Below are 20,511 nucleotides of genomic sequence, written 5' to 3' on the forward strand. Positions count from 1 at the left end.
TGCTGGGTCACAGTTACTTTTCTGACAGCCTAACAAGAGGCTCAAAAGGACACGCTGGGGTGCTGAATAACAAATAAAAAAGAAGTAAGGATCAGCACTGCTTACAGGCAGGACTGTTCAGCTGGAGTAGCCGTGGAAGTGGACAGGCAGCGACAACCAGCTTGGCGTTTTACATCTGTGAGATGTTTCCAAGACACGAGCACACTTGTCTAGGTGAGCCGAGAGCACAGTTGCAGCCTGCGTACGTACGACATGTAACCTTACGCCATGCTGTACTGAACGTGCCCAAATCCACCCAGAAGCCGAACAGTCCTGGGCTTAGTTGGCAATGGAGTGGGTGATCATCTAAGCATTTGGGTGTTGCAACCATAAACCGGACACCTGTTGCTGAACATGGGATGAATGTCAGATGACAGAAACCAAATGGTGGGAAGATTTTTGAACAAGTCTGTTCTAGTTCCTGAGCTGATGAACAGGAATAATCAAGTAAATATAACAAAACAAAATATATATACAAGGCTTAATGCACCTTCCACATATGAGTTTGGAAAACGTGCTTTTTTTTTTTTTTTTAAACAAAGAAACAAAAAACCATCCCAAACCTCTTGGCCAGAAAATTTCAGTTAAAGCAGAATATTCTATGTGGAAGAGGAAACAAAGGATGTTCTTTTTTCCTTAAGTCTTCCTACAAAAGGCTGTAACAGAAACAATTCTGGCAGTTTAAAATATTGATGTTTAAAAGGTAACCTCCAAATAGTCTTCCCTATTGCCAGTTGAAATATCTAGGAAGAAAGCCCTGTTCTACTCTAATATGCTTCTCCGATACTACAGAAGTCAAGTTATTTACTCCCCCAGTAAACTTCTAGAGACCATTAAATCTTATGGAGTTTTTAGCTTTCAAAGATGCATGTTTTTATTTTTTTCCTAAGAAGCAGTGAGTTGAAGAAATACTGAAACTCCTTCCAGCTGCCAGAAGAAATAAAAAAGGGAATTTATACTGCAAATAACATATAAGACCCAGGTAAAAAAGGTACAAAGTACTGAATCCCAGTGCTTTACCCCAAAGCTTTCCTAACACAAATGCTTGTGATCACATTAACAACGCGCAAACCAATGGACCAGAATATTTATGACCCGGGAGCCTGGGAAAGCATCACTACGTTCACCATGTTCTTACACGGCTGCTGAGCTGTACCTTCCTCTGGCCATGCTGCTGCAGAGAGAGTATAAAGCCAGACAGGCACCTTAGGTCTGGCCACCTTCTTATAGCATGTGGCTCGAAGTAGGCAAGTAAAATTTCTGCCTCACGTTCAAGTGCCCAGGATCTATCAGGTAGTCAGGAACAAATCGACTACTTGCACTCTGTGAACTGTCTGAGCGGCTTCATTTAAGTAAGCATTAAACACACAGGCATGACAGTTCAAGAGAAATCTAGTAGCCCACCAGGCTGTCAATTTACAACATTTTCTTGTGATATTATCATATTCAATAAGTGATTAAGTAAGGCTATCTAAAATTCAGCTGTATTCAAAAAATAAAATCCATACAGTTGCAAAGAAGACAGCTGCATCGCTTGGACTCTGCAATAATTGCAAACAGTCTCTAAAAATCTGCAACACTTATATCTATCTGAGTGTACACTGTCCATTTTATTAGAACTTTAATAGTCTTGACAGATGTTTGCAAGACATCTTGCCTGCAATATATTCATATTTAAGAATGACAAGGAGGAAAACAAGATGGAAAAGACTAGAGGTCATTAGACTCCTTTTTTAAATTAAAGAGTACATAGGAGTTTTCTCCTCCTATGGGCTTATTTGCATTTTATTTCCTACTTGCTTTGCCAGTAGAGCTGAGTCTTGACCTTCAATGCAGCTGCACTGCCAGTCCTCTGCCAACTGTTAATTGTGCTGTCTTACAATACTTCTACCCTTTGCACAAACAGAGACAAGAACGACACCAGCAAGTTAATTTTCATTCCACAGCAGGATCTGAACTCCACCCTACAAGGGTGAAAGGTGTCTGAGTCAACCCATTAAATTTCTCCCGTCTCCTGACACCTCTTTAATTTCTCATTTTAAAAGATGTTCCTAATGATGTCTTTTGGGATTTGAACAGAAACTTTCCTTATAACAAAATCAAATCACATTTCTTTTGACAGTCCAAGCATATACGGTAACAAATCTTGTTAATGGGCTTTTGCCATCAAAACACAGAACCTTTACCTAGTCTCAAATCTTAGAGTATGCAACTGTTGACTATCACATGCAGCAGAAGAAAAGCTGTCGGGCAACTCACACTAACATTATTTACAAAGTAAATAGAGCTAAAGTATTTAACAACTTCAAAGACATCTTTTTTTGGATGACCTGTGAGCACACACAGAAGACACATGTACGAACTAGAATAAAAATGCACAGAACTCCACAGGACCAGATGAGGAGGAGCTGTGGAGGCTGGTGACATCTGCAAGTGGGTAGATAAAAGGTGCAAGTGGAAAATGAGCAAATTTACAGCAGCAACTAGAGATATTACATGAAATCTCTACTGTGGTGGGCAGTGCTCCAAGGAGCCTTCAGCTGCTATGTGTCCTGACCGTTTCTGATACCACTATTATGCAGATCTCCAACTAAGGGAGAAAGAACAGGCAGAAGAATTTTTTAACAGTGATCCTTAAAAGTTAGAAAAAGAGCAGCTTGGGCTTTACAAGGCAACTAGCTGGGAGAACAGATGGTATCTGGCCATTCACCAATTCCGAGGCAGGTCTCAAGTTTTTCATTAACGCTGAATTTGAAAGCAACTTTGCATGAATGTGTTTCTTCCTTTGTTCTTTGCCCTGGAAGGCCAGCTGTAAAATCATTATAATTTTTATTTATTTATTTTCTGGAAGAAAACGGAAGCAAAGACCCAACAAGAATTCTACATGGAAGAGTGCCCAAGTTTTAGACTGAGAATATATCAGATGAAACTTTGAGCATAGTTAAAATGGTCATAAAAATATGGCGATAAAACCTCTCCTTTAAAGTAGAAATACTCACAATCTACCACATATCATCATTTAGAGATCTTTAATCTACAAGGTGTCTGGAAATTAATGTAGCAACACAGCGCAGGAAGTGAAAACAGTTTACTTGATTCAAACTCAACCTTACCTGTTCCTGTTCCAGTTGGATCACCTCCTTGGATCTGCAGAATTTAAATAAAATCAATAGGTTACATACATATCTGTGTGAAAGACATTAAATACAAGCCATAAAAGCCAATTCTGCTCAATTTTCTTCCTTCTATATTGTGTCATGTTGACAAGTTAGCAACAAGGAAACCATTAGTATTTATCTGGAGCTTCTTTTATCAGCTGGCTGTCATCTCCTACATTACTTACCAAAGAGCAGATTGACAGTTTTATAAAAATAATAGGTCTCTCGTGGGTAAATAGGGAAAATAAACAGTCTCAAATGGGTTAACCAGATCATCCTTTCTAGTATGTGCTGGGTCACGGCCTGCTTTTTAACTGATGATGCGTTGCTTTTGGAAATGAAAAGGCTTTACATTTTGCTACCAATCCTCCACATGATGGGAAGGCAAGAAATGAGGGAATATGGAATATTTTCTGTATCTGAATCTATATTTCCCAGTAGCCCCCTCACTATCTGCAGGAGAAAAAATCCCCATGTGAAACCAATCTTTCAGCAGCATAATTAATCACTGTATATATATGTGGGATCTATAGAAATAATATTCTGCATTCTAATGCCAGTAGAGGGAGCGTGCCATAACTAGCTTCACAGTAATAGCACACAAGCACAATTTTAATTGTGAGTTTAACTATGAACTGAGATATACAGTGCTGTCAAAAGAAAAAAAAAGCTTTTTTTAGGATGACAGGATGGAATGTAACATTCAGTGATGTCCCCTGAAAGATGGGCACTGCCTTCAGGATCAGGTTGTTAATTCTTCTGAAAGGAAGTTAGAGGACAGCTACGATATCCTCAGCTGCCCGGACTCTACCTATGTAAATAGAGACCTTTGACTACCAAAGTCAACTTTCTGGTTCAGTAGGTGCTCTTTCACTCCTTCACAAAGAAAGCCTGGGCACCTAGACCTGGAGCAGACTCGGGAAAGGATGATCTGACAGTATCCAACTACCACAGCCTGAAACAGAAATTCAGCTGCTTTCTAAAGTTTCATATGAATGGGATTTAACAGGCCACGGTATTACTTACCCAAATTAGCATTCCTCTCTCTCCCTCTCCCTCTCTCCCCCCGCTTCTGTTCATTAACCACCCACCCACAGCTTGGGGAGGATAACAAGAGCCTTGCCAAGGCAATGACTCTCAAAGGCTTTGTCTGGAACGCCAGCAAAAGCACTACTAAACGCAATGATGCACCAAGTGACAATATGAGTCAGACAGAGTTGTTAGTAAGACTAGTAAGTACAAATTTAGTAAGTTAGGACAATCCTTGTTCTGGTGGTATATTTAATATACATCTATTGCCAGTTGTCATGGGTGGAAGAAACTACAACTGAATTAAGCTAAATAAGTATTTTGAGGACATCACATATTGTGCATTATATGGGATTTATTCAATACTCACCACAAAATTACGAATTGATCTGTGAAAAATTGTTCCATCATAGTAGTTCTTCTTGCACAATTTGATAAAGTTTTCACATGTTCGGGGTGTCTGAAAGACAAACAGAAGTTTTAATTAAGCAATACCTTTAGACCATCAAATTTGTCGCTACACTGTTCACAAGAATCACTTTTCATTTGTGCCTTGCAAAGAAACAATCATGCAGGACTCTTCTTGAAAAGGAATGAGTCTCTGTCTACAGAAAAAAGATATAATATATGCTCTTTTAAAGTATGCTAGAGAGACACACACTGTGTTAAATAAATTAAACCCAGACCCTCCCATTAGCACAAAGAAGTGCTGAACACTAGCTCAGATAACATAAGCTCCCAGTAGACATAAAGATGGTGCACGCAGGTAAGCTTAGAGACTTTCAAGTAACTTAGTTCCAGCAGTGTATTGTAATCCTGTTTCAGAGGAGGACTTCTAACACTGAAAAAAGTTAATTTCCCAGAGTAAGAAAGAACCTGACTTCTCTTCTCCGCTATTTCAAAGTGAGCATATTGAAGCTAACTGGGAGAGAAGCATTTGGTCCTCTTGACCACTTGGAACTAAAAATGGGACTGACCTCACAAGTCACCGGACCACAGGAAAAATAAAAAAGACAACTTGTTTCCATCTTAAAAAAAAAAAAAAAAAAAAGGAAAGCTAAATATATTGCCAACTTCTAATTTGCTTTTACAGTGCAAATTAAAGCTATTTATTTAAATTTACGAGCCATGGCATTAGAACAGTACTTTCTGAAAAACTTTACCTAATTATCCTTCCACTGTAATTGCACAGATTCTCTTCTCTGCAACACTAAAATACCTTCACGTGTACCAGTACAAGTACAGAAACAGCCTGTTTTCTATACTTGGACACGTTTTCCAGCCCCACTGTGGATTATGTGCATAAATATACTCCAGTTTTACAAAAGAATACATCTAACTAATCTGAGTTGTTACAGGTGTTGAAAATATCCTTATTGTTGTATGTGCTTGCAAGTAAAGCCTCAGCATGAGTCGCAATGTCTGTAAATGAACACACACAAAACTTGAAGCCTCTTTCTGAAAGACCCTGATTCACGTTGCATCGGTATGACATCATTCTTGGTCTGAGCGCCGCAGAGAGACAGCGAGACCCAGCCATGCAACCTGAAGTGATTAAAAGCAAAAAAAAAACCAGGCAAACCCAATTACAACCATTTAAGGATGAAATAATCTCTATCGTTTTAAAAGCAGATCCGTACAAGTATTCATCCAGAACCATACAGAACTTCAGTTTTCTATATTTTCTCATCTGAAACGCAATCATTCTCACCCCTCGTTATTGACACTGAAATGTCTCTTAATTATCCAAACAAACTCTACCTGCCCTTACAAATCCTTGTAATGATTCTTTCTTAATTACATAGATACAGACGACAGTTGTCAGCTGGGCCATAACTGGAAAAATAAGCAAATTATAATGCAATCTTACACCAGCTATTATCTCAGATTTCCTATATAATTCATTACTGGGTTAAAAGAGCAATGGTACCAAAACGGATTTATGGTAGAATGCCACTAGGACGTGTATTTTGGTAGCATCCTGAGGGCAATTCATAAGTAAATATATTCCATAAAAATTGTTTCAAGCAATAGGAGGTTTTCCTACAGTTTCAATGTTTATAGCAAATTTGAAAATTTTTCTTTGAATTGGACATATATGCTTGAAAATAATCTTTGTACATAACCTTTCAAGTAAAATTCAACCCCTGAAGAATCAGTTGTGCACCGTATGCTTCCTTTATAAGACAATATCGTAACAGCCTTGATCCTAACATAGTGCTATTAGTTATCACTCATGAAAACTGTCAGTAAGGATAAAAATAAGTTTAAAAAATTTCTTTATGAATCAGAAATGGAATCAGCAGCTTTTAGCCTATGGCACTTTATCTCATGAGAACCAAGCACTCTTTGGAGAGAGAGACATAGTTAATAAGTTCTCGGGGGGGAATACAGCAACCTGTAATTAATTTTTTAAGAAAAATGAAATCAGGCGAAAGTCGGAGTCCCCTAGGAATACACACCAAACCATTTTAAATTTGCACAACGTTGATAACCCAATACAGATTTCCTATTTATTTTCAAAACATGATTTGTAAAACATACATCAAAAAACTTGGCTCTAGTAATGTATTTTTATGTAGGACCTATGCTGACCCTTCTCTCTAAACGGATGTCTAGTTATTATATCTTTTCTGAGAAACAAGCTTTTCAAATGCGACTGCAGAAATATTTAGTATACACGCAATAATCATTTCACGGCAAGGTTTTCTTTAAATAATTGCCACCGAATTGGTTCCCATGGTCACCCGATGCATCATACAGATACATTTGGCAGGTAAAGAGTTCCTTAGCAACATTACTGCTACCTTTTACGGTGCTTTTTAGTAGACACAAATAAAAAGGTTTGCATTCAATCAGTAATAAACCCCAGTTTCAGTCATGCAGTTGATCTAGAATATCTGGCTCAGATTATCTGATTTATTCAAAGCAGTTAATGTTCTTGCCAAATCTCACACTGCCAAGCACATTTCAGGGACTTTTTAAAGCAGCATCCTGTCCAAAGCAGGAGAAAAACGCTTGAGGTTTATGGGGAAGGTGCAGGTCCTAAGTAACGAAGTTACATTCTGCATTGACCATACAAACATAGCCAGTCTTTGAAGTCTTTGTTCCAGCTACAAAGACTGATGAGAAATACATATAAACAAACCTGACTTTGTTATTTGAGTGCAAGATCTTGTGGAAGATGTCAGACTGGCAGTCTTGGAATGCAAAACTGTCTACTTCTTCAGAAACTTCCTCCATTCCACTTGCCTCACACAATTTCTGAAGGAGGAGGGGATGGTCAAGGCACCTGGAAGTGCAGAAGTGCAGGTGGCAGCGCCGGTTTCTTGGCGCCTCATTACTGACAATGGACTCCAGGCTCGCTTTGTACTCCTGGCTGTTCTTGTCTCAAATTGACCTCGACGGCAGCAGCTAACTTTTCCCTCTTTATTCCTTTCCCATTAAGCAGGAAATGATTTAAATTATTTTGATCTGCTGACTGTGACTTAGACATATATGTAAGAAAGTCAAGGGAAAAATGCCACCTTATTTGTTAACCTGTTGATCTGAAACCCACCGACAGAAAAAAGGTGATGTTTTAAATCTACTGCAATATCTTCTGAGAAGGATGCAGTGATAGTCCTAAGAAGTCAAATTTTAAAATTGTGGAAGGCTTTTCTCTCTGAAGAGTGTGGTAGGGCAGTCCCAAGAAATCCTCCTTTTCTTCGGTCAAGTTGGGACCACACAAGCGAACGCAGTGTCTCTGTATGATGTCCTTCAACTTAAAGACACTTCTCTCTCCGAATGACAAACAGTAGGAAAAAAAAAACCGCCAAACAACTTATTTATATCAAAATGAGTTTCCTGCTCCAAGTATGCTCCCCGTTTATTTTGTAGATGCCAGATAACTGTCTTTCAACTGTCGAAAATTCACACCCAAGACAAGTGGTAAAATTTTAATACACGGTTTGAGACAGGAATCCAGAGGAATACTTATCCCAGAAGATGACACAAATGCTTTGCTTGGCTCACAGACATGTATATTTAATGGGGAAACAGCCCAATGGTTTTCTAATTATGTTTAAGTCTCCATTTAGCTAACACACTTAGTAGGTAATTCTACATGGAAATACCAACACTCTACTAGTTACCAGGCTCAGGCAAATTTCAGAATTGAAAAAAGGTCGCTACTATGACCATGCAAACACAACAGCGACAAGAGGCTGATTATGAAATCATGGATACCGAGAAAACACTAAAGAAAGGAATATAAAATTTAAAAAAAACCCAAGCAAAACAGAAAAAAACCTTGAGTCCTTACTATAAAGTTCTAGAAGAAATGCAGATTTTATCTTGTTCCCCTTGTAAGTATTAACTGAGCCAATTTTAGTTTCCTTTTGGCCAGCAAGCGTGGCTCCAAACCAGGCAAAATTAACCTCTCTTGCTGCATCCTGAGACCTGAGGGGTAAGGCGAACCAAGCCAGGTCACTAGCTGCTTTCGCAGTTTGCAGCTTTCCTTTCTCATCAGTTAAAATGGGTCATTACATTTGTAAAAGTTACCTTAACTCAGAATTTGTATTAGGCAGCTGAAGAGCCAACCAAAAGTAGATTAAAGACCTGCGCGCTCCTGTTGCCAAGGTACGGGAGATGGGAAAAGAGAGGAGCTTCTGAGTCGTTGCCATGACTGCGAGGAAGAAGGCTTTACTATGTGAAGAGCTAATCATTTCAAAATGCTCCATCCCTTGAGGATCTGCATGAACCTTGAAGAGAAATTTCACACTAAGCATTCAGAAGCTGTCATTCGCACATCTGTATAATTTCCTTGTGCTAATTCCACTTCCCTTTTATTTCTCTTTGTCTCTCTAAATTGGATGAACTGTAGTAGTTGCACTAAACTACAGAGCCTTGATATATGCTCATTAACCCCATGTTTCAAAGCAGAAATAATCTGAAATAATGAAAAGCTTGTTCCTCACAAATTAAAATTGCATTTTACAGCCTTCATCTTATCACACAAATGCCAGAATCCCGCTACTAAGAGGCATGAACTAGCGATGGAAATTTCTAAAGCTTCAAACGAAGCTTGCAATTTTTCTAACACAAATCTCCTTTAAAAGGCAAGGTGGATTTTGGTTTGCTTTAGTCCATTTACATAATTTTTTTTTTTTTTACATAGAGCATTTTCACTCTTGTAATGGTTCATTCTAGCAACTCTTTTAATGCGTGAGCCCATAAAGAGGTGATTTGGTAAGGTTTAAACTTGGTTCACCCCACCCCTTTCAATCTGCAGTCCTCGTAGCCTGCCCATCCCACAGGCTTAGTCAGAGGCAGCTGTAATGGAGCAGTTTCAGGCATCACCATCTATCCGGTGCAAGTGTCTGTTCCCTCCACTAAGTCATGGAAAGAAACTGGACATATAAATGTTTCTAGTGCGCTTCAATGCATAATACTGTACTGGAAGGCAATTTAAGCTACCCTACTTCACTTTGCACTCCATTTGTTTCAGAGCAAGAGAGACAAGAAAATCCCAAACTCCACAGAGCCCACTGCGAGAGCACAGGGAGAATTTCACTGCGGGCAGCTCATGACATTTCCTTCTGGAGACGCATTTACTACAGACCCGACTGCCACCCCCTGCCAGCTCCACCTGCCTGCTCACGGTTCCCCACATGCGAGAGGGGTTGGGCCGGTGACAGGTTGTGGTGGCGAACACCAGCTGCCTAGGGTGGCTCAGCGCAAAAAAGACACCGTTCACCTACGGGACACCATTCTCAACCTGGTCATACAGCGAGCCAACGCGCCCAGGTCAATTGGTGATCCGTCACCAGAAGAGCACGGTTCCAGCGAGAGAGCACTGGGAGAGATGAAAGCACCAGGGCGCTGCGGGGTAAAACACTTGGCCAAACTCCGACTGATATTAAAAAGAATCAGAACAAGCAAACGATGCCTCAGGTAATAGATTGCTGACTCGATAGCAAACATTTGCCTATTTTGCTACCTCAAAGCCTCAAAGTTTGCTTAGAACAAAGAGCAGAATTATTGCATTCTCATTACACAGAAACCCACCATAATTTCATTAGCTACCTAGCAAAGATTCCAGCAGATAGCTAAATTTCACTTTTCAAAGCCATTTCTTCAACAGTATTGACATTAACGATGCTACCAAAAACTTTTTGAAAGCCTAAGCGAAATGCTCAGCTTAGACAAGATGCCAGCAAAAAAATGACATACTCCAGTTTTATTTTTCACTTCCTTGCAAATACAGTGACAATCAATCAGTTTAGCGGAGCACAACTCAAGTTAAACAAGGCATCTAATTCACTCATCTAATTTGTCAATGTTAACTACTAGCTCTCCAGAGGCAGAGTCATCCTCCCTAGCCGCAGTCATTACTTTTCCTCTAACTTTTATTTATTGCAGTGGTAGAAGAGAAAACAATCGTCTCCCGCCTCTCAGATCTGTCAGTCTCGCAAGGGCTGAGGAGCTCGTCAGACAGCGCGGTGCAGGGCTGGGTGCTGATGAGGATGGGGCCGGCAAGCAGGACATAGCTCCACTAGGTATACTCTAAATGACACGCAACTTTAATTGCTTGAGTAACCTCCAGCAGCTGTAAAACTTGGGAGTATCGCAGGTCCCGCGGCGGCTCCCTGGCATTTCAGCAGTCTGCAACTGGCACATAAATTCCACCTTTTCAGAAGATGCAACCTGTAAGCACTTCCACGCTAGACAGCGAGGCTCTGGCAGCTGTCAGCCTCCCAAGGTCACCCCGCTCTCACTGGAGCGGCCAAGGTACGACCAGGAACGTGTCAGAGGAAGATGAAGAGCAGCAGCTGTGTAACTCCACACCGCCCACCTCATCCTCGGGTTCGGGATCACTAAGTGGCAGACGCAGCTGCTATGGGATGCCTGCACCGTCAAATGTCAAAAAACAAGTGACACAATCCAGTAACAATCGATTCCCTCCCCAGATCCAGCTTGTCGGGGGGCTGGGGAGGTAGAAAGGCCCAAACGCACAAAATGCCTTCCCACCAATTACCCAAGGCCAAAGGCTGCCGGAAAACTGCAGAGAGCGCCGAGGGCAGCAAGCCCCGCGGCGCAGGGAGCGGCTCCCTTAACCCCACACCGCGCGTCCCATTCGAGCACGGGCAGCAGGGGACATCGGGGCCTCCCACCGTCCCCTCGCTGCTGCAACAGAGCACTGAGGACAAGTGCACAACGGCAGCATCCAGATACGGCATCTCCTACTAACATCTTGCACGAAAGTGTTTCTGCTTTCTTAAGTTGCAAGTTGCAGCTCTTCCTACAATGACCTACTTTGATAAAAAAACCCAAAATAACCCATTTACAACCTTGCCGAGACCACTGTACTTCATCCCTACAACCATATTACCGAGTGAACAAGGCACCGGCTCAAGACATCAGCCAGTTATTTGCCGGACAGTGCCACCACAATGCTGACAGAAAGTGAGTAGAACGGATGTTTAAATCAGAAAGAAAATGAGAGATTTGGGAAGACTGGGGAACCTCCTCATGCCAGGAGGCCAAAGGATTTTTCCAGCAACTCACTTCTTTCCCACTGGAAATGGATAAGAAGTTTACAGGCTTCTGATCTTCACAACAGTCCCTCACACAAAAGGAGAGATGATTTCAAAGACCAGGGGCAGATTACACATTTATAGATCACAGGCATATTTAACAGGTCAGAGGGCCTCAAAAGATTAAAACACCAGTGTTTGTAGAATAATGGCTTCTTCAGATAGTTATGCCAAGACATCATCATTAAGCAGAGTTTGCCAGGTCCTAAAACCTCAAAAAGCATTTGTGGAGTGCTGGATGGAGCTTTGAAATCCATCTCACATTCTTCTTTGTTATGCCAACTTGCCCTTAAACCTTAAAGTATTAAACCTGAGAGAGACGGGCGAATTTACAAAAACTGCCACGGCAGTTAGGGATTAGTATTCAATTACTGCTATCGGCATGTGCTTAACCACCAGCTCGTTACCCCACAGCGACCACTTGTACGATGAGAACTCACAAAGGAGAGCAGGGCGACAGCACACCAAACCTCCTGCTCATCGTTTCGACAGGGTCTTCTGGAGTGTTAGATTTTGTTATATTTATATTTCCATAGCACAATGAAAATAAAGTAAAGCACTCAACAGGAAAGCCTCAAAGCAACTAGGGGCGAAAGCAGGAATTTTTTTTTATTCCCTTTCAGAGGTGCAGAGACTAGGAGTCTGCTACTCTGCCTCTTCTTATGCAGGGCTGCTGATTCCAACAGGCAGCCGAGGTTATTTGTGTAGCCTACCTCCAGCAATCAGGCATCTATGATACATCTTATTGCCTGAGAATTAAAAATTATGCCCGTATTTATTGCTCATTGTGAAATAAAAAAATGCGATGCCACTGATTTAAAAAAACCTGTAAGCAAATGACATAGCCACATCATGCAGCAAGTCCGTGGCAAAGGCACAGAATGCAGGGTTTACCAGCTCCCAGTTCTCCACTCTATCCATTACACCACACTGCTTTTCTGCTTCCAAACCCAAGTCAATTTGATTTTTTGCACAGGGTAAAGCCTCCACCCTGCCTTAAGAGGCTGCTCTGCCACCTGCAAGGTGTAACTGCATCACTACAGTCACTAATACAGCAGAATACACATGGATGATATAGACAGTTGTTCCCAGCAGCATCCTGATTAAAGCAGCTAAAAGAACTTGATGAGATTAGAAAAATCACAGTAAATAAAATACAAGAAATCCAGTGACATTCATTGCCTTTCATCAGTTATTTTTTCATTATTTATTTGTTTGGCGATGCATAAGATTAGAGCTGAGAGAACAACACTTGTTGGATGCTGTTAAATCTTCTGTACTCGCCAGAATTACTTCTGGCAAGTAGAATTTTTGTAAATTTGTTTCCAATTAGTGTATACAACAAATGTTGCTTATGCCCAGCTGAACTCAGCTTCCTGGAAAATGTCCCTAACACATGGCCATCTGATTAGTCCCCATCAGGAGGAACATACTGTATCTGAATAGGAAGACTGGGAGAAAAACAAACGGCAACAAAGAGCACTACACACCGCTATGACGCAGAGAGAGAACAGTAGTGTACCTTTGCTCATTTGAGGCACAAATTCAAAGGGGAGGAAAAAAAAAATCCAGCTTATCTTCCAAAGTCTTTATTGCCTTTTCTCAGGTCAATGACTTACACCACACATCGTCTTTCTGGAACCTAAGTGAAGTTTTCTGATGCTCTGAACAAGTGATTTCAAACACAGAAAATACCGGGATTCTAGCCCTATTTCACGCTCTCTTTCTGAATTCTGTCACAAAGTAACTGATGACTTCAATCACACTGCAGCACTGATTTCCTCCCCTGGATCAATACAAAACATTTCTTGATTAGGTTTTTGGTGCTAGGAAGGATCTCATCACTATCAATCTTATTGACTGGCACCTTCAAGTACTAGTGTACAAAGATCCCAGGAAACAAAAGTTTCCACACATACATATAGACTGAACTCCAAACAATCCATACTTCCAGATAGCTCACAAAAAACAGGGGAAAGAAAGAACAGGAGGCAGAAGAGCTGTGAAGGGAGAGGGAGTAAGAGCCAAGGCGGGTACTGAAGGCAAAGAGGATATTGGGTAGACTTCAGAAGCAGTGCAGGCTGCTGAGAGCACAACTGCAAGGATATTTTGCTTAAACAGACAGTCCATAGGCATGAAAATACAATCAAAGATTCAGTAGACATACACTCTTAAGTTCTCTATTTCAGCAAGAAGACTTCACCTCAAAGTCTATATTGAAATCTAACCTGTAAGACTATTTTAAAATGTAATTTGAATGTTGCAAGTCCTACCTCCGGACACAGGTATTCATTTGTCATATTTATATAGCAACTTCATCCTCAAGCTTCCTAAAGCATTTCACAATCATGTATTTGCAGTACTGTGCAAATACAACCACTGCTAGGGTGGCTTCCATAATAACCAGAGCACAGGATATCGCTCAGCAATTAAAAAGGCAGCCTGTGGTCAGGTCAAGACAACCACCAGTCAGGCAGTGTTCAGTCTTTAAAAAAAAAAAGAAGCTAAGCACCACTATAATATGGCTTATAAATCACATACTTGCTCCTGCAGTTGCACTGCTTGAGAGACATGTATGAATTCCCCAAATCACACGGATTTTGGCTGAATTCAAACAGCAGTGACAACCTAATACTGCTATTGTCTCTCTCATTCACTCAAGTAGCGTAGATCTGTGTGTTGAGTCCAGGCGTCCCAAATCTGCTGGTGATACCAGTGTGTAGCAATACAGTGCCTTCGGCTGAAATTTGTTTCTCCATTTCTTTCTGAAAAGCTGGGGTACAACCCATGCCAACTACATTAAAAAATCATGAAGGCTGAAAAGTCAAGCACCAGGAAGCCTGTGCAACATTAATTTGGGCGAGCATTATGATACAGCCCAGTTCCCCCGACTGCATTCACGGACCTTACCCACATTCTACACTTTTGCAGGAAAACCAAATCCTGCATATAAACCATTTCACTACACAGTTCCAAACAGCTCCCAGAACTGGTTCAGCTTGTGCACCGAATAAGCCAGGAGAGCTGATAAAAAACTCAGCATATGATTAATTAAGACTATTACCATGCATATTCACAAGCAGGGTGAACTGAATGTGTTTAGAAAGGCTTAATTTTGGCATTTCCCCATTTTCTGTGTCTGTCTTTGCAATCTCAACAGATCCACTGTAGCTGATCTGTGTATATGTTTGTGACCTACGTACGTGTTCTGTGTTTGTAAGATGTTTGCTCTATCTGCACTGAGCTACCTTATGTGCCTAACCTCAGCGTGATTCAGGAAAACCAAAGTTAGAAGCAGAAACTCCTTATATAGTAAAGGGAGAAAAACAAGCACCTCCCGGAAGAACTGATTTATAGACCTAGGATGATGACATAAAGTGGATGTTGTGAAAACCTCCTTAAAGCAGTAAGTTTTTCCTACTTATTCTAAATATATATCTTCTTCCCCTCTGCAGTGCCAAAGGTCTGCTTAATTCACACAGATTTAATCGACACAAAGAAATGAAAGAAACAGATGGCTAGAGGCCAGTGTTCAGGCAGGTCTGCTTGTGTAAAACAGTGCACACTTCCACCGTGTGCATGAGGAAGCAGTGCGTGTGGAAGGGAGATGAACAGGGATTCATCTGGAAAAAAGGAAACGCAATGGATATCATACAGGGAGATTATAATGGGCAGTTGAGACTGGGTCCTCGGGACTGAGCGACACCAGCCACACGTGGCCAGAAAAACCACGCTGATAAGAATAGCTGCAGCCAGCCTGCATGAGCCAGGAGCCAGTTTGAGAACATACGGCAAAACAAATGATTCAATGCAATCTGCTCATTCTGCTGCTTCCCCCAAATATTGCTGTACTAACATCCTCTGCTTTTTGCCTTATTACATAGTGTTACTATTTAAGAGCATGGAAAACACCTGTAGGGATGACAGGGACCTACAGAATTACTAGCACGCTACGCTGCTGTGGAGGTTCTCATACTGTTTCCATAGATCAGCTTGCGATGTTTACACATATCTTGCTCCTTGCTCGTATGAGAGGAAGGAAGGGAAAGCTAGCAGGCTTGTCCTGTTTGCTCCTTTTTCTTTCTCCCAAGCCAAAAAGGATGCCTTCTCCCAGTGCATCTCTGGATTTCACACCAGGCACCCCAGCTCCTAGCTAGCACCACTGGCCTTAAATTCTGTGAGGGTCACAACAAGCAGAAGTTTTACCATTAAAACCCCTGTTCACATCCTGCAACTTCCTAAAACATCTACCTTCAAGCCTATAATCTCCTGAGATAAAAAAAATCCGTAAACAACGGAAGCTTTGGGCTTTTTACATTGAAAACTTTTTTCCTTTTATAGATGCAGTTGTACAAATAAATAAGCCAGCACACTAGCAAGCAGTGACGTCTGAGACATCAGTGTCGCCACAACTCATCCGTCTATCACAAGTCTTGCCATGTTTATTATTTTAAGAGCCACAGATTTCCCCCAGAATCAGACTGTATTGACTATAAAAACTCTAGTCTGTTGTTTTTTAAAATGAACTTCTACCTCTTAATGGCAAAGGAAAGATCTTTGAAAACTTGAACCTTAAAAACTGAGACAGAAGGAAGTAAAAAACATATTCTGAAGGTTTTTATTTAGGCTTGTTCTGTAAAGCTCAGGATTTAGAAGCAAATCTAACCGTTTCTGGGGATCTTAACTGCATGTACTCAGGCTGACAGACTGCTCTCAGTTTCACTGAGGTTTCTTTCCTGGTTCTGCCAGTAACCTCCTGTGTAACCTCGGGTTATTCTCTCTTCTCTGGGCTCTTCCTTCTTTTTTCTCTCTACCCTCCTTGTCATTGCTTGGGTCACTATCATCCTGACCCTCTGAAGCTCTAAACATGTACCTTGACATGTTGTAAGTAGTCCACTAAAATGTATGGGACTACTCACAGAAAACATTCATATATATAGTAGTATGGTATATAAAATAATATATATACATTTTACAATGGAGTTTTGTGTATGTATGAAAGCACACCAAAACAACTGAAAGCTAGTTATTTATCTGTGTCTATTACAACTACACACTATTCCTTTCTTTGGACATTTCCATTGCCAGCTCCTATTCTGTTTATTATCTAGAGAGGCTCATCTTATGGGGCACACAGTACCATATCACAGTGCAGCTCCAAGTTTAGGTCTCCTTTATTAGTGTGAAGTCGCACGTAGCCCTTCTTCTTCACGTATTTGTATCTCACAACATCTTCTTCAATAGCAGCTGTATCAAAGCAAAAGACAATAATTAGCTCTCTGGAAGCTTACTCACTGATTTTTAGAAATCATCAGAAAATTGCTAGATTCTACTGTCTGACCTCTTCCCCTGGGGTACTGGGAATTCAAGGATCGTCCTCTGCAATTCAACTACGATAACCTCACATTAATCTCTGTGCAAAACACTTTCCATTATAGAAAACCACCAACTCCTCGAGAGCCAACATCATCTATATTTTTAAGACACAGAAGCATTCAATACTACAAACTATAATTTTCAAGTAATGTCTACCAATCACAAATGTTACTTTGAAACCAAATTGTTTCTTGTCAAACTTGGAAGCCAAGCAGGTAGTCATCAGTCAACCACAAATTGCTGACATATGAGGACCTACCCATTTCTGAAAACAAATGAAGCTAAGTTACTGGAAACATTACTGGAAAGTCAAACCAAAGGATCAACCTAGGATGTTTCCACTTCCATTTTGTCAAAACGTCCAGTTAGTCAGATATTTTCAACACTCAAAGATTCACCTGCAAATTACTGTAATCCACCAAGGAAAGGAACTCAACTTGGTAAATGTAGTTTTAGCAATGTATTCAATCTTTGCCTAAGTGTGTGATATACTTCTAAATTCTAGTGCCAAAAGCCAGACTTTTCTCTTCAACTGGGAATGCTGATTGCTCTGCTATTTAATCAATACTAAAATTAAATAAATTCTATACATTTGTGTTTAGGCTGGAGAATGAAAGGATAACTTTATTGTATTAAAATGCATTTTTGTGTAACCTTGAAAAGCAGTAAATCGAAAGTCATCACCACGAAATTTGCTGTCAATTCTAACCAATACCGAGCAAGGCCAAAAAGGTGGTAAAGATTTTGTATGCTATTTGAGGAGAGATTATACTTCATTCCTAGCTTACATAAGTGGATATCCCGTTTTGTGGTCCCTGGACATAGAAAATACCTCATTAATTTCAGTTCAACATATGTAACTGCCATGCAAAGCCGAAGCTAATTCATAATTGCTCCATTATTTTCAGAATGAGCTCACTGGAAAGGATATATCTGCTCAGGGAATACATTTCCATGGCATCATTACTGATCAATTATCAATGCATTCCTTCAGTCCTCATAAATGTATGTGTGCTAGGGAGCACACCTTAAAACTGGAAAATAAATACACAGCTTGTAGCTAGGCTGTTCTGGTACCTGCTTCGTGGGTAGTTTCAGGCACCATTGCAGTGGAGGTGAAGGAAGCACTTACTGCTCCAGTGGAATAGTGAGCCTGTTCGCAGAAGAAAAAGCAAGAGAAAAAGACATTAGATCTTAGAATTTATCTACTAAGGATACTATATAAGCACTAGAGACACACAAACGTCATCCTTCTGAAGGCAGACTTTCCGCTCTTGCTCCTACAGAAAGAAACAAATGCACGATGCCGCGATAATTCTCCATCTGTTCCCCATAACATTTGCTCTGATGAAACTCTAGTTAAGGCTACCCATGCGCTGAGCTGAAGGGGTTCATTGCTTCCACTACGGTTTAATACATCATTATACAGATTCTATTATCAGAATTTATTTGTATCTCCACAGGTGGAGATATGAAAGGAGTAGTGCTGGCAAGACATCTGTAAAATTCTCCAATGTTGCTGAGTGAGTGGAAGGAAAATCCAGTGAACCACAGAGGTACTGTGGAGGAAAGCAAACCACCCCCTCCCACGCATGGCCCTTCTGCGTGCAGAGGCACTGTCCCGTGCTTCCCAATGTCTATTTTGAGCTCTGTAATTCTCCTGCAGAAAGGAAATGTGAACGTTCCACATGGATTTTGTAGTAAATTACAAAGATCTAATAAACCCAGAGATACGTTTAGCGGCTCTGGGGCAACGCCTGTAAAGAATACAGATCAGGCCAATGCTCTGTCCATAAGGTTCCACTGCACCCTATGCAAGTTTACAGTTATGCCCATCCACATCATGGGCCGACAATCTGACTCTCCAACATGTGTAGTACCCACCGTTGTCTCTCACCTTTTTTTCTCCCTACATCTTTTGTTTTCTTATAACACTATGATGCCCTGAAAAAGGGGCAGATGTGATCCTGCTCCTTGGTCACATACACTCCCTAATCTGTCACTAAGCCTCCTCGTTAAAAGCCGTATGCTGCATTGCTATTCGTTTTTGTGTAAGTATAATCAAAGCATGAAGACACATACATCCCAGAATTAACTAAAGGGAAGAATACTACTCTGCCTTGCCCATTTCAAACAGCCTTTGATGTAGGAAATCTAGATGCAGATTAACTGTTTCTCTTGACAACCATGAACACACAGTAACATGCACCTGGAAGAACATCCTTTAAAATATTCCACTAAAAATCCTGCATTCCAGTGGAAAAAAAATGGAGAAGCAGCTGTGGATCATTTATGTATTTCCCCACACCAGAAATGATTCACTTGCGCTGCCCTTAAGGTGTGTTCTCTCTGCCAATAACTGCAGGAAGCAATGATAAACAAATTCAAAGCAAGAGATTACAACCTTGGAAAAAAGGTTCTGCCAACATATACATCATAACCACATCATACAGATTCTTCCTTCTTATTGTGCTCTATTTCTAAAATGTTTAGGTTCATTTACAGTGATTTAACAAAGAGAAACTCACTGACACATACGATGTATTTCTAAGGAATCTGAATATGATTCTCATTCTCATCTATGACAAATTTCCATTTGTAACAGAAAACAGAATGATTAGTGTCTGTTTATACTGCAATATGGCCTCTAAGCTGAACATCTATTACCATTCTTGAAGAAGTCAATCAGTGCCAAAGTACAAATTAAGTCAACTTACTGCATTCAGCTTATCTACTTTCTTCTTTTCAGGAGCCTTCATAGTAGCTGCCAGAATATCATCGCCTTTGAATTCCTTATAAAGCTCCAGTAAAGTCTCTCGGGTCTCTGTATTTGTATTTTTCAAATAGTAAGATGGATCTAATTTTGCTTTTTCTTCATCTAGACAAGACAAAGTTAATAATTCAGAGTTAAAAGAAAAACTCTGTTTTGTTCTCCTTCAGTTTATTACACATCTAGTTACACAAAAATCTTCCAGATATTATTTCTACTTTTTTAAAATAAAAAGGTCTAGTAACTATATTTATTCCTGCAGAAACAGTAACAAATAGCAATGCATAATACTAACAACAGTATAACTTGAAATATAGCATAATAAACACCAATATGATGAAGTATAATAAAAGAAAAAAACTACTTCAACAACTACTGCAAAAATTTCTTTGAAGCCACTAGAAATTATCTAAGTTCATGCAAGTCTTGTAAAATTTTTATAGAACAATAAAGACAAGATACAGTTGGGTACAAGATAAACTTCTGCCCTTTGTCTCCTCACTGAACGGCCAGGCCTGTGATGCAAAAATCCCAAGATCAGATCTTTAATGTGACACCAGGG

General features: G+C 40.4%; 1 protein-coding gene across 1 annotated transcript in view; it reads right to left on the bottom strand.

Moving 5' to 3' along the window:
• The window catches only part of PPIL2 (peptidylprolyl isomerase like 2), a 75,174-nt gene that overhangs the window by 23,222 nt on the left and 31,441 nt on the right, over positions 1-20,511 (bottom strand). Inside the window, exons 10-14 of the mRNA XM_082325261.1 lie at positions 19,897-20,057; positions 18,257-18,332; positions 16,944-17,050; positions 4,597-4,686; positions 3,153-3,186 (exon numbers count right to left, since the gene is read on the bottom strand). Coding sequence (XP_082181387.1) covers positions 3,153-3,186; positions 4,597-4,686; positions 16,944-17,050; positions 18,257-18,332; positions 19,897-20,057 — 468 coding nt within the window. The remainder of the gene's footprint in view (positions 1-3,152; positions 3,187-4,596; positions 4,687-16,943; positions 17,051-18,256; positions 18,333-19,896; positions 20,058-20,511) is intronic.

The sequence above is a fragment of the Platalea leucorodia genome (genome assembly GCF_965183815.1).
Source record: "Platalea leucorodia genome assembly, chromosome: 12".
Taxonomy (NCBI): domain Eukaryota; kingdom Metazoa; phylum Chordata; class Aves; order Pelecaniformes; family Threskiornithidae; genus Platalea; species Platalea leucorodia.